Raw genomic sequence first — 21,083 nt, forward strand, 5'->3', positions numbered from 1 at the left:
AAGGGAATATCCATTCCAATTTCATGTTCTTTTTGCTCGTGGCACCAGTAGCACAGATTCTGATCCCTGTTTTCCTTTGTGCCGACTCCAAACTTTGAGGATTATAAATGTTTCCTATATCAAGTACAGATGCTGTGTTTTTATTGCAATTTCAGTTATATTCTGAAAGCAAATCGAGGATTCTGTATTGACATAGAAGTTTAAACCCTTCACTTAGCCATTTACTAAGCCACTGCTGCTTAAAAGCATTTTCATCTTTGAAACTGTCAAGATTTCTCCTTGGGAAATGAGACAGTTAAGAAGATACAATCCTACTGTTGGCATTTTCCTAAATTGAGAGTGTCTCAGTGCACTGTTCTCATTTTGCAGCAATGTGTAGTGCATATGTAAAGCATCCAGAGACATTATTAAGTACATGTGGAAGCACTTCATTCAGGAGATGATTAATTATTAAATAAATGCTTCAGTCAATACAAACTGCCAGGAAGCATCCCAAAATATGATACGTTATATTTTACCAACTAGCTGATCTGCTTCAGAAAAGGGAAACGATGACCAAAGGTACATCTCTGGGACAAGTAGATTTCTCTCTTCCTCTGGCACTAAGCAAGTTTGATATATTATTATGCATGTATTTAATAGAGAAACTTCTCGCATTGTTATGGAGATTTCCCTTATGTGAATTGTTTAGTTTTATGCTTTGAAGCAGAACCATAGAAAGATATATATATATATATTGTATTTATATCACAGAATCAGTCAAGGTTGGAAGGGACCACAAGGATCAGCCAGTTCCAACCCCCCTGCCATGGGCAGGGACACCTTACCCTAGAGCAGCTTGGCAACAGCCTCATCCAGCCTGGCCTTAAACACCTCCAGGCATGGGGCCTCAACCACCTCCCTGGGCAACCCATTCCAGCCTCTCACCACTCTCATGGTGAAGAACTTCCTCCTCACCTCCAGTCTGAATCTCCCCACCTCCAGCTTCACTCCATTCCCCCATGTCCTGTCACTCCCTGAGAGCCTAAAAAGTCCCTCCCCAGCTTTTTTGTAGGCTCCCTTTAGATACTGAAAGGCCACAAGAAGGTCATCTCAGAGACTCCTCTTCTGCAGACTGAACAGCCCCAACTCTTTCAGTCTGCCCAAATAGCAGAGGTGCTCCATGCCTCTGATCATCCTTGTGGCCCTTCTCTGGACACACTTCAGCATCTCCACATCCCTCTTGTAATAGGGGCTCCAGAACTGCACACAGTACTCCAGGTGGGGTCTCAGCAGAGCTGAGTAGAGGGGGAGAATCACCTCCCTCAACCTGCTGGCCACACTTCTGCTGATGCAGCCCAGGTTCGGGTTTGCTTTCTGGGCTGATCCTGGGCTGCATCTATATGCTATATATTTAGTTATAGTATGTATAATACTATAAATATAATATAGTGTGAACATGAGCCAGCAGTGTGCCCAGGTGGCCAAGAGAGCCAGTGGCATCCTGGCCTGCATCAGGAATGGTGTGGTCAGCAGGAGCAGGGAGGTCATTCTGCCCCTGTACTCTGCACTGGTTAGACCACACCTGGAGTACTGTGTTTAGTTCTGGGCCCCCCGGTTTAGGAAGGACATTGAGATGCTTGAGCATGTCCAGAGAAGGGCAACGAGGCTGGGGAGAGGCCTTGAGCACAGCCCTACGAGGAGAGGCTGAGGGAGCTGGGATTGTTTAGCCTGGAGAAGAGGAGGCTCAGGGGTGACCTTATTGCTGTCTACAACTACCTGAGGGGAGGTTGTGGCCAGGAGGAGGTTGCTCTCTTCTCTCAGGTGGCCAGCACCAGAACAAGAGGACACAGCCTCAGGCTATGCCAGGGGAAATTTAGGCTGGAGGTGAGGAGAAAGTTCTTCCCTGAGAGAGTCATTGGACACTGGAATGGGCTGCCCGGGGAGGTGGTGGAGTCGCCGTCCCTGGAGCTGTTCAAGGCAGGATTGGACGTGGCACTTGGTGCCATGGTCTAGCCTTGAGCTCTGTGGTAAAGGGTTGGACTTGATGATCTGTGAGGTCTCTTCCAACCCTGATGATACTGTGATATGCTGTATATTTAGTTATAATATGTATAATTGAAGACCATGTTCCTAAGACACACAAAATTACCAAAAGTTCATGCCTCACAACTTTAGTTCTTAAAGGGCATTAATTTTACCATTAATGTAAATGGAAGTAAGACTTCAAAAATTTGCAAATTAGACATTTAATCATAAACATTTTCTTAGTGAATCTAACAGCCAAAGGTTTTACATTTTTTAGACTATAGTCATTTGCTTTGCTCCAACTTAGAGTACTTAATTAGACTTTTTAAACAGACTGGACATGAGGAGGAAGTTGTGCAGCCTCGGTGTGGTTAGAGCCTGGAATAGGTTGCTCAGGGAAGTGGTTGAGGTCTTGTCCCTGGAGGTGTTTAAGGCCAGGCTGGATGAGGCTGTGGCCAGCCTGCTCTAGGGTAGGGTGTCCCTGCCCATGGCAGGGGGTTGGAACTGGATGATTGTTGTGGAGGGAAAATTAATTGATGTGAGATGATATTTTCTAAGATTAATATTGTTTATTGATGTTGCTACTCAGAACTCTCACCACTCCCAACCACTAGTTTTAATAATATTTTGGTACTTACACAGTCATGGAAACATTCTATGGATATTATCTAGATCTAGTAATAGCCAGCAAAATACAGAAACAGTAATTGAACTGGAGGAGAAGGTTCCCGCGGTCAGTACCGCTTGCGGTCAATATGCTGCTTGCCCAGTGGCTGGGCCCAAGCTCTTTCTGCTCTATGGCAGAAGGCAGTAGAGAATTACAAAGAGGCATTTAAGCATTTACTCACAGATTATTGTTATTACCCTCACAGGGGCTAGCCACAGTGCAGACAGTGCCCAAAGGCTTTCAGGGGTCTGTGTCTTGTTGGACTTTGAGGCTTGAATCTTCCTGGCTCCTGGGGAAAGGACACAGACAATCTCTGACCTTGTCTCCTGGCTTCTTCTGGATGATCTGTGCATATGTCCAGGGATACTCATCAGGACCTTCAGGTGCAGCAGGCAGATGTCCTGCAGTCTCAGCATGATGTCAGGCTGGCCATGCAGGCTGATCGCATGCGGACATCCAGGGTCTGCTCCTGGTAACTCATGGCAGTGGAGTTTAGCAGGCAGCAATAAGGCAGTGTGCAGTAGCAGCAGGGCTGGGCACAACAGAGAGAGCAGGCAAAGGGCAAGGAAGCAAAAGCAGGTTGTTCACCTGCATATCTCCTTTTACCAATGTGGACTGAGACTAATTGCCCTTTGCACACAGAACATCCAATCAGGATGGCAGTTAGCCAAACCTTGCCATATTAGGCAAAGCCACAGGCTCTTTTCCCTAATTTGGGAAAGGCACAGGCCTTGCACCAGGCAGACACAAGCTAAGTGTGTGCACCTTACACCACAGGACCCTGGGCAGGCCAGACTCAGTGGCTTCAGGTTCTTTTGTGTCCATTTCCCATGCTTGCCTCTCCGGTGGAGCAGGAAAACATGCCTAGGCAAGGCAGGACATACACAAGCCTATTTTGTGCCTATCAGGCCTACCACAACAACTTTCCAATTCTGATTCTGTGATTAACATCCCATTTTATGCAAGGTTCCTATTTTATGCTGAAATGAGCTTTACTCTGATACAAGTAGAAATTATGGCTTCAATGAAGTCCTGCTATGTAGCTGGCCAAGAACCAATATAGCAGTCACAGTACAGTTGGTAGCAAACAACAATCAGCAGACATTGAGTTTTTCTTAACTCTTCTACTAAGTTGAGTAGTTCCCTAAGGAAATGGACCTGTTGCACTTAAAAGAACTAGAATCAAGTTTTCTATGGAAATATATTAAGTTTATGCCAAAACATCTTGAAATTGACTTTTATAACTGGATGAGGCACTTAGTGCCATGGTCTAATTGACTGGCTAGGGCTGGGTGCTGGGTTGGACTGGATGATCTTGGAGGTCGCTTCCAATCTGGTTGATTCTATGATTCTTCCTTGAGCAGTGGCTGTGAAGGAGCTTCCAATGCCTGCTGCAGTGCCTTGCCTTATGTGCACCTAAACCTGCAGCAGCTGTGACTGAATTATAACATGTAAATTTTGCTGTTCAAAGGCACTACACATTCATTGTTATCAGTTTGGCATCAAAAAAGAAGGATGCCTATGGAAATTACACTGACCAATCCATATTTTATAGGGGTGAACTTTGAGATCAAGCATTTTGGTCTTATGATGTCATTAATTTTAGGGTTAAGAGAGCTTGTCTGCTAGGGGAATAGTGAGCAGAACTTCTGATAAGTGACTTCTGGCTGTGATTTTACTGTACTAATTAACTGACAAGGAATTTTAATCTGAAAAGGTGGCATACGCTACAGATCTGCAATTTCCTCCTCCTTCCACCCCCTCTCTGTATGAAGTACCTCCAAGGCATGCTGTAAAAAGCATCTATTTGATAAGGCTTCTGGGTAAGGCTGAGAATATCACCCAGAATGAAAAGGAATAGGATTTGCTCTTTTATCTGTCCGATACCATAGAAATGTTTCCACTGTGTCAGGCTGCTGTGTATAAGCTGGCTGTAAGTCTAATTGCTTTACAGACATCTGAGACACCCAAGTTAAAATAACAAAGAAAAGTTCAAATTTTTACGGGATTACACAAAGGCTGTTGAGTTATGTGGTAGTTATTATGTGTTGCAGTGAATGTCTTACAGTATCATGGCTGGTTTTAAAACCAGGATTTCAATTTGGCCTGGAACACAAACCCTATGAGGAAAGGCTGAGGGAGCTGAGGTTGTTTAGCCTGGAGAAGAGGAGGCTCATAGGGGGGACCTCATTGCTGTCTACAACTACCTGAAGGGAGGCTGTAGCCAGGTGGGGGTTGGTCTCTTCTGCCAGGCAACCACCAATAGAACAAGGGGACACAGTCTCAAGCTGTTCCAGGGAAGTTGTAGGCTAGATGTTAGGAGGAAGTTCACAAATCACAGAGAGAGTGATTGGCATTGGAATGGGCTGCCCAGGGAGGTGATGGAGTCACCATCCCTGAAGGTGTTCAAGACTGGCTGAGGCCCCTAGTGCTATGGTCTAGTTGATTGGCTAGGGCTGGGTGCTAGGTTGGACTGGATGATCTTGGAGGTTTCTTCCAACCTGCTTGATTCTGTAGTCTTGAAGTCAGTATTTCTCTTGCTGAAAGAACTAATTTTAGGCCATATTCTGTCTTCAGTCCCCATGAAAGGGGAAAGAAGAATAGCAATTGTCCTATGAACCTCTCGATTTTTGTGTATGTGATAAACATTTTGCAGGATGAATGAAGGGAAGCATCTCTTGTGATTTGTGTTTCTTAAAGAGACAGCCCTTTCCCCCTTAATGACTGCTGTAAACTATGACAGCATTTCAGATTTCTATCAAGGATCTAAGGAGTTTGTCTGCCACCTATTTCTGGTGAAAGAATATAAATCTTAAAAGTTAATGAGAAGGAACTATCTGAAGAAGAGATTAGTGCCCTGAAGGTGCTTGTTCTGCTGGTGGAAGTGATGAACAGTATGATAACTGAAGCATGTCTGAAATACAGGTGAAAGAAGGAATGAGTAAACATTTTAGTTGCTTCAGATCTATGTAACATATTAATAAACAACTGCTTCTATGGTTTGTTTTTTTTTCCCATGGGATTTATTTATGTAGGGTCTCACAACAGTGATGACAATTGCTTACATGGAAGTGACACTTAACAACTTTTGGGAGTACTTCCAGCAATTTATCACTTTGAAACAGGGATTGAGGCAGATGTTTCTGAGCAAGTAGAACAGAAAGAGTCCAAATAAACTGGGGAAACATTACTATAAAACTATGTCAAAGGTAGAAACTTTCTCCTGCTGAAAGGGTTTGATTTACAATAAAGGTTTATTTACAGTTCTACCTTTTAACCTCACGTTGCAGAGAATAGAAAAGTGCAGATTTCCATAGCACACTTCAGCATTCCATTAAAATGTAGCAAAGATAATCTGAAGGCTGATTTGTAGGTGTCTGCAGTTTCCTGAATCCCAAGAGTGTGGAAAACTTAAAATTTCATTATTTTTGTTTTTACCATTCTTCACTGCTACAGACTATTGCATGATTGCTGCTCTAAAAATGAGATTTCAGTAGTTCTGCCTTTGGAATAGACATTGTAGCATTTTACTGCTGAGTGTTGAGTTTGCAGGTTTTAGGGTTTCTGAATAAAATTCAAAAGACCCCAAAGGTTAATAATTTTCATGAGTTGTGTTGATAAGATTGAAGGACAGGATGCCAGCCAGGGGGACATGGGCAGGCTGAAGAGGTGGGCAGGGGAGAATCTCATGAGGTTCAATAAGGCAATATGCAAGGTCAAGCACCTAGCTCGAGGCAACCCTCAATATCAATATAGGCTAGGGGATGATGAACACCTCCATCCCTGGAGGTGTTCAAAAAAAGTCTGAATGAGGCACTCAGTGCATGGTCTAGTTGATTGGACAGGGCTGGGTGCTAGGTTGGACTGGTTGATCTTGGAGGTCTCTTCCAACCTGGTTGATTCTATGATTCTGTGAAGTTGAAAGTAGCCTTGCAGAAAAGGGCTTGGGGGTACTTGTGAATGAGAAGCTGAATGTGATCCAGCAATGCACACTTGCAGCCCAGAAAGCAGTTTGCATCCTGGGATGGAGCAAAAGATGCACATTGAGAGAGGTGATTCTGCCCTTCTTCTCTGCTGAGACCTCACCTGGAGTACTGTATCCAGCTATGGGTTCCCCAACACTAGAGACATGGACCTGCTGAAGTGGGTCCAGAGCATGATAGTCAGCAGGATGGAAAACCTCTCCTGTAAAGACAGACTGAAAGAGTTGGGAATTTTCAGCCTGGAAAAGAGAAGGCTCCAGGGAGACCTTATAGCTACATTTCAGTATCTGAAGGGGACCTACAGCAAGGCTGGGAAAGGACTGTTTAGAAGGGCTTATGGCTATAGGATGAGGTGCATGTTTTTAAACTGAAGCAGGGTAGATTTAAGTTAGACATCAGGAGGAAGTTTGTTACAATGAGAGGGGAGAAATGCTAGAACAGCTTGCCCAGGGATGTGGTTGAGGCCCCATTCCTGGAGACACTCAAGATCAGACTTGATGTGACTTGGGGCAGCCTGATCTAGTTGGAGGTGCCCCTGCCCACTGCAGAGAGGTTGGACAAAGTGACCTTTGAAGGACTCTTCCACCTTGATGCATCCTGCAAATCTGTATATGTCCATTCTGAAATAAACCTGTGTTTTGTTAAATGATGCTAAACATCTATTTCAAAACCCCTCGCTTATTTTCCCATAGTTTATATCCTGTAAGTCATTTTCATTTTCACTATGCAGTGATTTCAGTGCACTCTCTTATTTTTGTTAGATTACGTGCATCGTTAAATCAGTAATCTCTAAACTGCTTCTTGGCCAAATTAGGCACTGGAATGGGCTGCCTGGGGAGGTGGTGGAGTCGTCGTCCCTGGGGCAGTTCAAGGCAAGGTTGGATGTGGCACTTGGTGCCATGGTCTAGCCTTGGGCACTGTGGTAAAGGGTTGGACTTGATGATCTGTGAGGTCTCTTCCAACCTTGGTGATACTGTGATACTGTGATACTGTGATAATGCTGACTTATAATAACAGTGCATTCAAACATTATCTTGAGAAGCTGCTTTGAGTACCATTTGTTACCAGGAATTGTGTTTTGTTTGAACACTGAAATACATCTTTGTTAGGGACTGAATAACACTCAAGAACTAGTAATAAAGTATGTTGCAGTATTTATCTGCAAACAAGAGGACCGAGTATAGTGAATGTAGGAACCTTCCAGTGCCATGGTCTGGTTGACTGGCTAGGGCTGGGTGCTAGGTTGGACTGGATGATCTTGGAGGTCTCTTCCAACCTGGTTGATTCTATGATTCTGTGAACTTATTATAAGAAAGCTGCTATGGATTTCAAGTGCTTCTTTCCAAAAAAGAAAACTCTGCTCTCATAAACAGCTGGGGGGAAAAAAAATCCCACTTTGTTTCCTTTTCAGCTCTATTATCTTTTACTGTAAACCAAAAACTGCAATAGAAAACTTCTAGGAATTCTTCAAATAGTATCCAGCTGTCATAATCTTTTTGTGCTTCTGCACAGCTTATTTCAAACTAATCTGTGTCTTCTTTACACTCTTTTAAAAGGCTTTTGTATAAATATTTGTAGCCACGACTACTTAAATTGCAGCAGTGCCCAAGATTATCTCAGTTCCTTTCAAACACAGGAGAAGACAACTCTTCTCCAAAAAGAGAAGCCTGGGAAACAGAACTCCATAGTTTACTGCTTCACTCTAGTTCCTAAGTAGGCAGAATTAGACTTGTCTTAAGTGTGTTCTCTGAATTGTGTTTGGCTTATTGGATGATTTAGTATGACCAAGAGCAAGGAGCAGGGAGGGGAGACTAGGAGAGGAACTTCTGGAAGACCTCTCTCTCTCTGTGTGTCTTGTAACCCCCATATTTCAGATTTATCTTGTCACCTCCAGGCAGACTACAGGATTTATAAGTGTTCTAAACTGTGTACTACATGTATTAACCTGAGAAGTGCTACCTTTTAAAACCACACTGCAAAGTCTTTTCTTTAATGTATGGTAGGTATATTCATTGTGTTCCAAAGAGGGAGAGAATATTAACTTCTATATTTTGTAGCTTGGAAAATTGGTTTCAAATAAAAAAATATCAAATCTCATGTGAGCACATTTTACACAGCGTTCTCTTCCCACTGATTTTTGCAGTTCCTCCCCCCCCACACATATGCAAACACACAACTGTGTAGCCATTTTCATCTTGACTCCTTCAGTGGTTTAAAGGGAAGATTCATTAGCCTGCTGTGAAGCAGACATACTTCCATGAGCAAGACACAGCTGAGGCAGAGCCAGGTTTTACTGCCCAGCACGGGCACTTAAAGTTGAGGAGGGAAATTCCTTTCAGCCTAAATGGCCAGAAATCCCTAAGGAGTCAGTGTTGTCTGATAGCTCTTGAAAAGAGAACAGCACCCAAGCAAGAAGTCTGATTAATGAGCAGATCTCACGCTATCACCAGAGGGTGGAGTTTAACCTGCCAAAAGAGTAGGGAAACTTTAGTAGCATTTTAATGCCAGTAATAAAACCAGCAAACTGCCGCTCCTCTGATCACGGAGCTGAGAACAGATACTTCCCTTCTTTCTGCAGCAGGGAGGGTTGCTGCTTTTGAAACTATGGCATTTTAAGTTGATGTCTAAAATTAGTTCTGGACTTGATGATACGGAAATGCCACACTTGTGTTTTTCATGACGTATGTGTTTAAGTACGTGTTTTAAAGACATATCCTCACCTGTGTCTGTCCCTAGGGCATGTACCAGCTCTAAATGCGCTCCCACTTGCAAGGCTCCATTCGTACTGTCAGCACCAAGGAGCAGTATTTGCCTTTCTTCATAGCCAGGCTGTGGGATGTAGTCTACTTGGACTTCAGCAAAGCCTTTGACACTGTCTGCCACAAGAAGCTCCTAGCCAAGCTGGCAGCTCATGGTTTGGACAGATTCACTCTGTGCTGGATCAAGAACTGGCTGGATGGCAGAGCCCAGAGAGTGGTGGTGAATGGTGCCACATCCAGTTGGCAGCTGTCGCTAGTGGTGTGCCCCAAGGATCAGTGCTGGGCCCAGTCCTGTTCAATATCTTTATTGATGACCTGGACAAGGGGATTGAGTCCAGCATCAGTAAGTTTGCAGATAACACCAAGCTAGGAGCAGGTGTGGATCTGTTGGAAGGTAGGAGAGCCCTGCAGAGGGACCTGGACAGGCTGGATGGGTGGGCAGAGGCCAGTGGGATGAGATTTAACACGGCCAAGTGCAGGGTTCTGCACTTCAGCCACAACAACCCCAAGCAGCACTACAGGCTGGGGACTGAGTGGCTGGAGAGCAGCCAGGAGGAAAGGGACCTGGGGGTACTGATAGACAGTAAGCTGAAGATGAGGCAGCAGTGTGCCCAGGTGGCCAAGAGAGCCAATGGCATCCTGGCCTGCATCAGGAACAGTGTGGCCAGTAGGACAAGGGAGGTTATTCTTCCCCTGTACTCAGCACTGGTCAGGTCACACCTTGAGTCCTGTGTCCACTTCTGGGCCTCTCAATTCAAGAGAGATGTTGAGATGATGGAACATGTCCAGGGAAGGGCAACAAAGCTGGTGAGGGGCCTGGAACAGAAATCCTATGAGGAGAGGCTGAGGGAGCTGGGCCTGTTTAGCCTGGAGAAGAGAAGGCTCAGGGGTGATCTTATTACTGTCTACAACTACCTGAAGGGGCATTGTAGCCAGGTGGGGGTGGCCTCTTCTCCCAGGCAACCACCAATAGAACAAGGGGACACAGTCTCAAGTTGTGCCAGGGTAGGTATAGGCTTGTTAGGGGGAAGTTCTTCCCAGAGAGAGTGATTGGCATTGGAATGGGCTGCCCAGGGAGGTGGTGGAGGCATCGTCCCTGGGGGTGTTCAAGAAAAGCCTGGATGACACACTCAGTGCCATGGTCTAGTTGACTGGCTAGGGCTGGGTGCTAGGTTGGACTGGATGATCTTGGAGGTCTCTTCCAACCTGGTTAATTCTATGATTCTATGATCACTTTCTTCTAGATCATGTTGGCTCGCTTGCAAATACACAAGCACCTGCCCTTTTTTCTATGCGTACCAGGTTGAGAGGCATAAGCTAAATCCAGCCTTCCAGGCGTGTGTGTGGTGCTCAGAATGAGACAGTATCTTCTGCCTTGCATGGTCAGAATGAGGGTCATGGTGCCGTAGCTTCCAGATTTTCAGACTGCAGCTGTCTTGTGGCCGCTGTCTCTAGGCGCAGCCATGGTAAGTGCCCAGCGAAAAGTGCAGCTGACTCTGGCTCCAGCCAGCCTGTTTCTGAGTTACTGCCCAGTACCTGACAAGTCCTCACTGTTCAGACAGAGAGAATGCCTATCCATTGTAAGAAGTGAATGACTAAATGCAAATAAAAAATAGAACGTCAGGATGTATGTTGAGGCTGATGGAGCTGGGGGTGTTTAGCCTGGAGAAGAGGAGGCTCAGGGGGGACCTCATTGCTGTCCATAACTACCTGAAGGGAGGTTGTAGCCAGATGGGGGTTGCTCTCTTCTCCCAGGCAACCAGCAAGAGAGTAAGGGGACACAGTCTCAAATTGTGCTGGGGAAAGTGCAGGCTGGATGTTAGGAGGAAGTTGTTGCCAGAGAGAGTGATTGGCATTGGAATGGGCTGCCCAGGGAGGTGGTGGAGGCACCGTCCCTGGAGGTGTTCAAGAAAAGCCTGGCTGAGGCACTTAGTGCCATGGTCTAATTGACTGGATAGGGCTGGGTGCTAGGTTGGCCTGGATGATCTTGGAGGTCTCTTCCAACCTGGCTGATTCTATGACTGAAATTGAAACTTGCTTTCAAATTTCAAATTCCTCTGTTAGGGATTATTTCCTAATGAAAAAAAAAGAGCAAAAAAAGGTCTCTAATAACATACAAGCAGAATTCTCCATATGATCTGCTTTTGGCACATTCGGTTTCAACTTCTTGTCTCCAACATGAACCCAATTCCTACACTGTGTTTGATTCTGCTTCAGTTGCATAATGCACCTGGAGTTCCACTGCATTTATTTGAACAGTGAGGCAGTATTCTTAGTGAGTGCTGGCAGGTTGGATATTACTTGTTTCCCCCACATGTTTTATCAGAGGATTGCTTACCTACTTGATATGAAAAAGTAACCTACTGAACAACAACTGATTTACTTTCACCATAAAGCAGTAAGTCTGGACTGTGGAAGGGCTAAATATTGGTGAAATGCATTAGAAAACAACATGTATGTTTTTTGGAGGCTTTAACTGTGATTACCTGAAGACAACTACCCATTATTTATTGACCTTTTTGTGGGTATCTTTGTGTGTGGTTTTAAAATGCATGATTGTTATGGTTTATTTAAAATCTCCTCTTTCAATTCTTGGGATGTGGTTGAAATGCTTTCTAATATGGCTTTCTTTTGTATGCAAGCTTAGCCTGCCAGGGTCAGAGTTTATCAAAGTGCCATATCAAAGTTTATGACATTTTTCACCTACGAAATAGATATTAGAGAATTTACTCCAGAGAGTTTCTACTGGAAAATGTACTCATTTGCAATCCATCTCTGGTTTGGAGTGTTTTAGTGAAATTGAGGTGTTGAGTGGGGTGGGAAGAAAAAAAAAAAAAGGTTAAGAATAATTTAAAATTAGGTTTAATTGTGGTTTGATTTTGCATTTGCAGTTTAATGGTGAGCTTTATACCTCTCTACAGTATATATATATAGAGTATATATATATACTACTAGTATATATATATATACTCTACTGTAGAATATATATATATATACACTCTACAGTATATATATATACTCTACAGTAGAGTATTATACCTCTTATACTAAAGAGATTGCTATGTGTGCAAAATGCCTCAGCATACTGTTAATTTTTAAGTGAAGTTTCTTCATAATAGCTATCAGCCTCAGGAAAATATATTTCATGTGCAGGTATTGAGATGCTTTTGAAAGGGTGTAAATGTCAGTGCTCCATTTCAGCAATATTGCAGGCTGATATTTGTTGGAGATTCCAAGTTAATTTCCAAGTGGAAAGTTTTTTGATGCAGAAAAATAATGATGATATGAGAAAAGAAAAAAAGGTTTTACTCAATGTTACACAACAGTTCATTGAAAAAGCTTGGAGTGGAACCCAGGTTGCCTGAACACTGTTTCAGTGTGTGACCCATTTTCCTCTAGAGCTTGCTTTCAGCGTTTGATAGAGAATTCTGCTTAAAAATCAGATACAAAACCATGTGGTTCAACATGTAAAGTACCTGTGTGCTTTCTAAAGTCCTTACCAAGGATCCTTTTTATTTGCTTTCATTTTGCTTTGTTCTTTGCTTTGCTTCATGTCTATTCAATTTTATTTATTCCATGTTTTCTTTTTTGTTTTGTTCTGTTTTTAGTTGTGTCTGGTAAGTTGAAATTTTATTGGCCATCTTCTAGTCATCGTGTCACTGTGACGGGAACTTCTCCTCCCCTCCCCATCCATCCTTTTCCATCTCCTTCAACCAATCAGATCCCATCTTTTACTTGTTCTTGGCAAGACACATCGCACAGAATAAATTCTGCATGAAGTATGGGTAACTTAATGGCAAAGAGAAAGGTAATGGGTTGCTAACTTTCTGTTTTTATCTGATGTAACGAGTCAAATCCTAATGTTTCTGCAGTGATTAGCTAACCTCCAACATGGTCTACAAAAGAAATATTTTTGTTCTAACTATCTCAAGGATAGAAGTTTTTCTTTCCTTGAGTGGATTGTTATTCCAGCATCCTTTACAGTGTATTCATCCTGTAGCACACATATATGACCCAAGGTGTGAAGCCAAACTGAAGTTTAAAAGCAGTCAGTGAAAATGCTTCCATGCAGCAAATGTTGAATGGAATTTAATAACAGTGTTTCCCTTAACCCTGTTTTAGTTCTCCTGATGGTGAAGCTAATAGGATTTTTATTATTTACCTTAACAGCAATAGATTTAGAATAATACACATATGCATAGCCTGCATATGTATTAATAATATCATCCATACATAGAAAATACATATTTAGACAAACATATGTCTGGTTACCTCTCATAAGCTTTACCATGGTTTCCTAAAAGACTGAATTTCCTCTCACTTTTTTTTTGTGTTCAGTAGTTCTCAGTTGGTCATTTTCAGGTACTAACATTCAGCTGTTTCTCTGGTGGGCAGAATGGTTTCAATCTCCTTACAGTTGTACCTATTATGAGATTCAGTAGAATCTGAAACATGAATCCTATGCACTAGCACAGGGTTTAGAAAGTCTCAGTGTGGCATTTTATCACAGGGTAGTACAGAACAAGCCAAGCCCTAAATTTAACTGTATGCTAAATTTATTCTTATAATTCAACAGCATAGTAAAGGTGCTTCACTCTCATCTCCATTTCCCCCACCATACCTTACAACCCTGTGGCAAACCCCCAATAGCTTCACCTTTTGTTCTAAATTAAGCATGCCATCATGTCAAAGTCTTCACACATCATTGATTAAATAGCTATGAGATAAAAGTTTGGGAATCCACTAGTCACCGTAGGTCCACTTCACTTTGGGTAGTTCCTATTCAAAGGTAATCAAATAGCTATGAGATAAAAGTTTGGGAATCCACTAGTCACTGTAGGTCCACTTCACTTTGGGTAGTTCCTGTTCAAAGGTAATCAAATGGCTATAAGATAAAGGTTTGGGAATCCACTAGTCACTGTAGGTCCACTTCATCTTCACTTTGGGTAATTCCTCTTCAATGGCTATGAGATAAAAGTTGGGGAATCCACTAGTTACTGTAGGTCCACTTCACTTTGGGTAATTCCTCTCCAAAGGTAATCAAATGGCTATGAGATAAAAGTTTGGGAATCCACTAGTCACTGTAGGTCCACTTCATCTTCACTTTGGGTAATTCCTCTCCAAAGGTAATCAAATGGCTATGAGATAAAAGTTTGGGAATCCACTAGTCACTGTAGGTCCACTTCTCTTTGGGTAGTTCCTCTTCAAAGGTAATCAAATGGCTATAAGATAAAAGTTTGGGAATCCACTAGTCACTGTAGGTCCACTTCACTTTGGGTAGTTCCTATTCAAGGGTAATCAAATGGCTATAAGATAAAGGTTTGGGAATCCACTAGTTACTGTAGGTCCACTTCATCTTCACTTTGGGTAATTCCTGTTCAATGGCTATGAGATAAAAGTTTGGGAATCCACTAGTTACTGTAGGTCCACTTCATCTTCACTTTGGGTAGTTCCTAGGTAATCCTAGGAAAGGTAACATTTGCATCCAAATATAAATAACAACACTTTGTGCTTTAAAACCTCTTCCCACAGCAGGAGGGTTGTAGGAAGAGTATATTCTAATATGAACTTAATAGGGAGCAGAGAGCCAAGCCATGAGGAACTGATAAGTGAAAGTTAAAGCAATTTTATAGAATGGACAGTGAGTAGTGAGTGTTATTGAATTCATTCTGGATAAAGTCACAATCACTTGATATTTATAAAACACTTTGAGTGATAGGATTAAATTATGTGATTCAGCCCTTTAAAGGAAGATGTGCTAGTTTGAAGCTAGATAGAATGTTTTGGTGAGAAGAACTAGATTACAGGCTGTGAAAGGGAAACAGTGATGATGTCTACTTCACTCATAGGCTTGCTGAGAGTTATAAGAACAGGAATCCAAACACAGATAAGGCACTTCTTCTTGGGCCATTGCCTGAGTTGCATTCCTCTCTCTAGCCTCTCTGCCATCTCTCTGATTAATCCACTTTGCTTCCCAACCCCCTGGCTGAACCTTCATTCTTGCTTGGGACTGGGGTAAGGTTGAGAGGGTGGGGAGAAGGTGGAAGAGCAATTGGGAGCCCCTCCTGGGGACTCAGGTTTCTGGGAGGGTTGTTGTGTTTCTGTATTACCTTTTACCTTGTATATTTCTGTAAATATATATATATATATATATACACTGTTAATATCTGCTTGTACATTGAGCTAAGCTGTAAATACAAGCTTCATTCAAATTTCCAGAGCTGACTGAGTCTAGTCTGGGTGATACCCAAAGTGTGTGAGGGGCAGGGAACACCCAAACCATCACAGAAGATATTGCAAGTACAGAAATATTTGAAAGGAAAATTAAAAAAAAAAAAAAAAAACACCCAAAAATATTTGAGCTGTTAAAAGTAACATTCAGAACATCCCCTTTGTTCCTAATCCAGAAAGAAAGAGAGAGGGAGCATAGTTTTGGACAGATGATCAGAAGAAATTTGAAGTGAACAAGGAAATGGACTTGCATTTAATTTCAAGAAGTGAGAGTTAACAGCCAAAAATAACCAGGCTATATGTTCTTTTCCTGTGCTAGCCCCATCCCTGGGAGCTGTCACCTATACTGATTTTTTTATATATGTGACTGACACTGATTTCTTTTTGCATTCTCTTTGCTATAATATGAAGAAGTTGTTGAAGTCTGCATAAATCAAGCAGTTTGGCCAGTGCTGGCAGTATTTATAATATTAGTTTGAGCAGATGTTTCAAATTTACCTTCATTTGCATATATATTCTGTTTGAACATGTCTTTGCCTGTGTAAATGAAGAAGACATTTACCTTCACTGTTCCTCTAAATCCATTCTTCTGTAATTGGACTGAAGATGTTAAATGGTTGTGATTTGTTCAGTAGTATTTCTGGGGCTTTTGATTTTCATTTGTTTTTTTGACACACTAACTGCATAAGTCTCTTACATAAGCAATTAAGGGCTCAGCTTTCCTATTTCAAAGATTATGACTTTTATACGTGTAAGCCTGAACTTGTAGTTTATTGCAGCCCATGATGAAGTGTGGCCTGTGTGTCAGCTGTCCCTCAAAGAGTTCTCCATCCTGACTTGTAGCCAGGCTCCTCTAAAAACCAAACTGTACCAAATTTGTCCCTATTGATGGCTATTGCTCTGCAGATTGTCTGATTAAGTTGATAGAGCTTATGTCCATGTGTATGTGGTCAGTAACAAAAGCACATGAAGCATAGACAGACTTCTACCTGTGTGATGGTTTGGGTGTTACCTGCCCCTCCACGCACACTTAAGAAAATCACCCAGCCTAGAGTCAGCAGCTGGAAATTGAATGAAGCTTTATATATACAGCTTAGCACAGTATACAAGCAGGTATTTGCAATCTGTACAGCTATAGACAGAAATAGACAAGTTAAAAAAGTAATACAGAAACACAACAGACACATTTTACCTGTGTGATGGTTTGGGTGTTACCTGCCCCTCCATGCACACTTAAGAAAATCACCCAGCCTAGAGTCAGCAGCTGGATATTGAATGAAGCTTTATATATACAGCTTAGCACAGTACACAAGCAGGTATTTACAGTATATACAGCTATAGACAGAGATAGACAAGTTAAAACATAATACAGAAACACAACAGACAGACTTCTACCTGTGTGATGGTTTGGGTGTTACCTGCCCCCCCCATGCACACTTAAGAAAATCACCCAACCTAGACTCAGCAGCTGGATATTGAATGAAGCTTTATATATACAGCTTAGCACAGTACACAAGCAGGTATTTACAGTATATACAGCTATAGACAGAGATAGACAAGTTAAAACATAATACAGAAACACAACAGCCCTCCCAGAAACCTGAGTCCCCAGGAGGGGCTCTCAATCACCCTTCTACCTTCTTCCCACTCCTCTACCTTACCCCAGACTTTGCCTTATGTTCAAGGTGAGTTTGGAGGTTCAGACGGGGGGATTATGAAGCAGATGGATTAGTCAGGCAGTAAATTAGGTTAGAGAGAAAAGTTCATGCAGCCTCAGAGCCTAGAAATCAACTCTGTTATTTATATCTTTGTTCTTATACATCTCAACAAGCCTATGAGCAAAGTGGACATCACCACTGTTTCCTTTTCACAGCCTAGATCTAATTCTTCTCACCAAAATATCCTAGCTAGGCTCAAACTAGCACAGCCTGACATGTCCAGCAACAGAAAAGTGATGCTGAAGCTGTGGCTGTTTAGAGACTGATGCATCTTTGTTATGCCTTTCCTTATTAAAGAAACAGATATTCTGATTTACACCATTTAAATTGAGTAGCCAAAATGTGCTTTCAACTAGGCTAATTTTGGTATTCTGATGGTGTGATGTTTTTTGTTTGTTTTGTTGTTTGTTTGCTTGGTATTTTCATCTCAGAGCCTCCACAGTTTGTTGTGAAGCCTCGAGATCAAATAGCTGCCCTTGGGAGAACTGTGACTTTCCAGTGTGAAGCAACTGGAAACCCTCAGCCAGCCATCTTTTGGAGGAGAGAGGGAAGCCAGGTAAAACAGACTTTCTGTCCCTTCTTTTCCCTGGTGGGTTCTCGAAGAGATGGTGTCACATGGAGAGAAAAACGTTTTAATTGTTGTTTTGAAGATGTGGGAAGTAGTTCTAGAGCTTGTATATGGTGGATATTTCTTCTCTACTTCTAAGTGGCATGCATGCTAGGTGATGTCATCCTTACTAAAATGTGTAGCTGTAGTTTGCTCCATCTCTCCTGTATATAAAAAGAAACCTGTGAAACAACTAGAAACATTCCAGACTTCACTACTATGAAACTCTTTCACCTAATGGAGAGAGCTTTTAAGAGATGGCTAATGCTGAAGTCTGTTTGAATTCCCAAGCACTCCCAAAGGTTCAGAAAGTTTCACGCAGCTGTCTGCTTGCCCTGTGTTTGTGTGCTTCTGCCAAACTGCAAGGTCTGCTGTACTAACCTCCAGCACTGCATGGGGAGGACTTTAGTTTGGGGCTAAGGAGATCTGCTTTCCCTCTCAGTTAGTTGGCTGACAGGTCATACCTGAATAGGTCACTTTTTTCCCCCAGCTTCCTTGTTTGAATGGGAGGACTCCTTTGAAAGCCAGTGGGTGAAACACAATACAGCCCAGCAAGAGAATCACAGTTTTCTTTCAGAGTCATCTTTTGAAGGAAGGATGTGACACACAAAGTATTCTTTATTGAAAGATAGGAAAGAGTAGGGGGTTCTAGTTTTCTGGTGAATGAATGGTGAAATAGCATATGACAGAGTTCTTTGTGTTATAAAACAATGGGCTGGAGAAATCGATAACGCTTAGAGATCAGCTTCTTGACTCCATTTCTGTCTAAATCCCTAAGTACCATTAGGTTGTTAACCAAATGTAGATTATAATCTTCAGCAGTATAAAAATACTGGTATATTATATTTGTATTCTTCTATGCCCTGGTTTTTTTTTTTCAACTGTTTTATTTTTGCCCAGTGTTTTGTACTGCATATTTTTTTCTGTCTCATTTCTCACTCTGTAAAGTTGTCGCCACTTGTGATCGTTGAGGGAACTGAAGGAGGAGGTTAATGAATAGAGTTTGCTAATAATGAACAAGAGAATATTGTGTCCTGTTCCTTTGAATGATCTTTGGACATGCAAAATACTGCTAGGCAAGAAAGAGACATCAAAAATAGCCTTTGTGGTGTTAAAGCATTCTCATTCACAAGTTATTCCACCAGAGGCAGAAATTCTTAATCAATATTTAGAGTCATAGAATAAGTCAGGGTTGGAAGGGACCACAAGGATCATCTAGTTCCAACTCCCCTGCCCATGGCCAGGGACACCCTACCGTAGATCAGGCTGGCCAGAGCCCCTAAACACCTCCAGGCATGGGGCTTCAACCACCTCCCTGGGCAACCCATTCCAGGCTCTCACCACTTTCATGCTGAATAATTTTCTCCTCACATCCAGCCTGTATCTCCCCACCTCCAGCTTTGCTCCATTCCCCTTAGTCCTGTGACTACCTGAGAGCCTAAAAAGTCCCTCCCCATCTTTTTTGTAGGCCCCCTTTAGATACTGGAAGGCCACAATAAAGTCACCTCAGAGCCTCCTCTTTTGCATGCTGAACAGCCCCAACTCTTTCAGTCTGCCCGAATCGCAGAGGTGCTGCAGCCTCCTGATCATCCTCCTGGCCCTTCTCTGGACATGCTCCAGCATCTCCACATCCTTCTTGTAATGGGGGCTTCAGGACTGGATGCAGATTTAGTGTATATTATTTATATTTTGATTGAAATTCTTATTTTTAAACCACCATTTGTAAGTACTTACGTACTTCATATCAAAACTATCTAAGTAGTAACTAGCATAGGATTTAATTCTGTAAAACTCCTTATAGACCACAGACACTATGATTAGAGAGACCTAAGCAGCATCTCTTTAAAAGCTGCTCCATTCTCAGGAAGGCAGTAGCTGCATTTAAATTAAATAAATGGAATGCCCTGGTGTAAGTACTATAAAATGGCATTAAAGTGAATTCCTTAGCTTCACTATAGTTGCTTCCACCATTGAGTACTGTGTTCAGTTCTGGGCCCCCCAGTTTAGGAGGGACATTGAGATGCTTGAGCGTGTCCAGAGAAGGGTGACGAGGCTGGGGAGAGGCCTTCAGCACAGCCCTACGAGGAGAGGCTGAGGGAGCTGGGATTGGTTAGCCTGGAGAAGAGGAGAGGCTCAGGGGTGACCTTATTGCTGTCTACAACTACCTGAGGGGTGGTTGTGGCCAGGAGGAGGTTGCTCTCTTCTCTCAGGTGGCCAGCACCAGAACAAGAGGACACAGCCTCAGGCTGCGCCAGGGGAAATTTAGGCTTGAGGTGAGGAGAAAGTTCTTCCCTGAGAGAGTCATTGGACACTGGAATGGGCTGCCTGGGGAGGTGGTGGAGTCGCCGTCCCTGGGGCTGTTCAAGGCAGGATTGGACGTGGCACTTGGTGCCATGGTCTAGCCTTGAGCTCTGTGGTAAAGGGTTGGACTTGATGATCTGTGTGGTCTCTTCCAGCCTTGGTGATACTGTGATTTTGATATCTGTGCATATGACATCATCACTAGTGCCTTGCTAAACTTTGTGTAAAACCCAGCATTGACCATAGAAGGTGTTAGAACAATCCCCAAACACTCATTTATATGTGCCTATCTAAACCTTTTTTATCACTATGAAACACGCTAAAAGCTACATACATTGGGACGTAGACACACTTAGTATACCAAGAGCAGACTGCTCTATTGATGATGTGAAATGATGAATTTGTTTAGGTATATTAAAGTTAAGATTATTGATGTCTGAATTCATTTAACCCTTTTTCCTCCCACTTTCTTTCCTGTACATCTCGTAGAACCTACTTTTCTCATACCAGCCCCCTCAGTCCTCCAGCCGGTTTTCAGTTTCCCAAACAGGAGACCTCACTATCACCAATGTCCAGAGATCTGACGTTGGGTACTATATCTGCCAGACTTTAAATGTTGCAGGAAGCATCATCACCAAAGCCTACTTGGAAGTCACTGATGGTAATGCTACCTTTGTTTTATAATGGTCAAGGTTTTTAGTTGCATTTGAAGATAGCAGTATGATGATGTGACACCACTTTGAAACCTGTGTGGATTACATAACACCACACCCCCCCCCCCCCCCCCCGTTTTGGCTGTCTCTGTTAGGG

At 42.7% G+C, this 21,083-nt stretch overlaps 1 protein-coding gene across 1 annotated transcript in view; it reads left to right on the forward strand.

The window, feature by feature from the left end:
* The window catches only part of ROBO1 (roundabout guidance receptor 1), an 861,053-nt gene that overhangs the window by 765,875 nt on the left and 74,095 nt on the right, over positions 1–21,083 (forward strand). The window contains exons 9-10 of the mRNA XM_064152293.1: positions 17,797–17,921; positions 20,763–20,934. Coding sequence (XP_064008363.1) covers positions 17,797–17,921; positions 20,763–20,934 — 297 coding nt within the window. The remainder of the gene's footprint in view (positions 1–17,796; positions 17,922–20,762; positions 20,935–21,083) is intronic.

This window comes from Pogoniulus pusillus, chromosome 12 (genome assembly GCF_015220805.1).
Source record: "Pogoniulus pusillus isolate bPogPus1 chromosome 12, bPogPus1.pri, whole genome shotgun sequence".
Classification (NCBI taxonomy): domain Eukaryota; kingdom Metazoa; phylum Chordata; class Aves; order Piciformes; family Lybiidae; genus Pogoniulus; species Pogoniulus pusillus.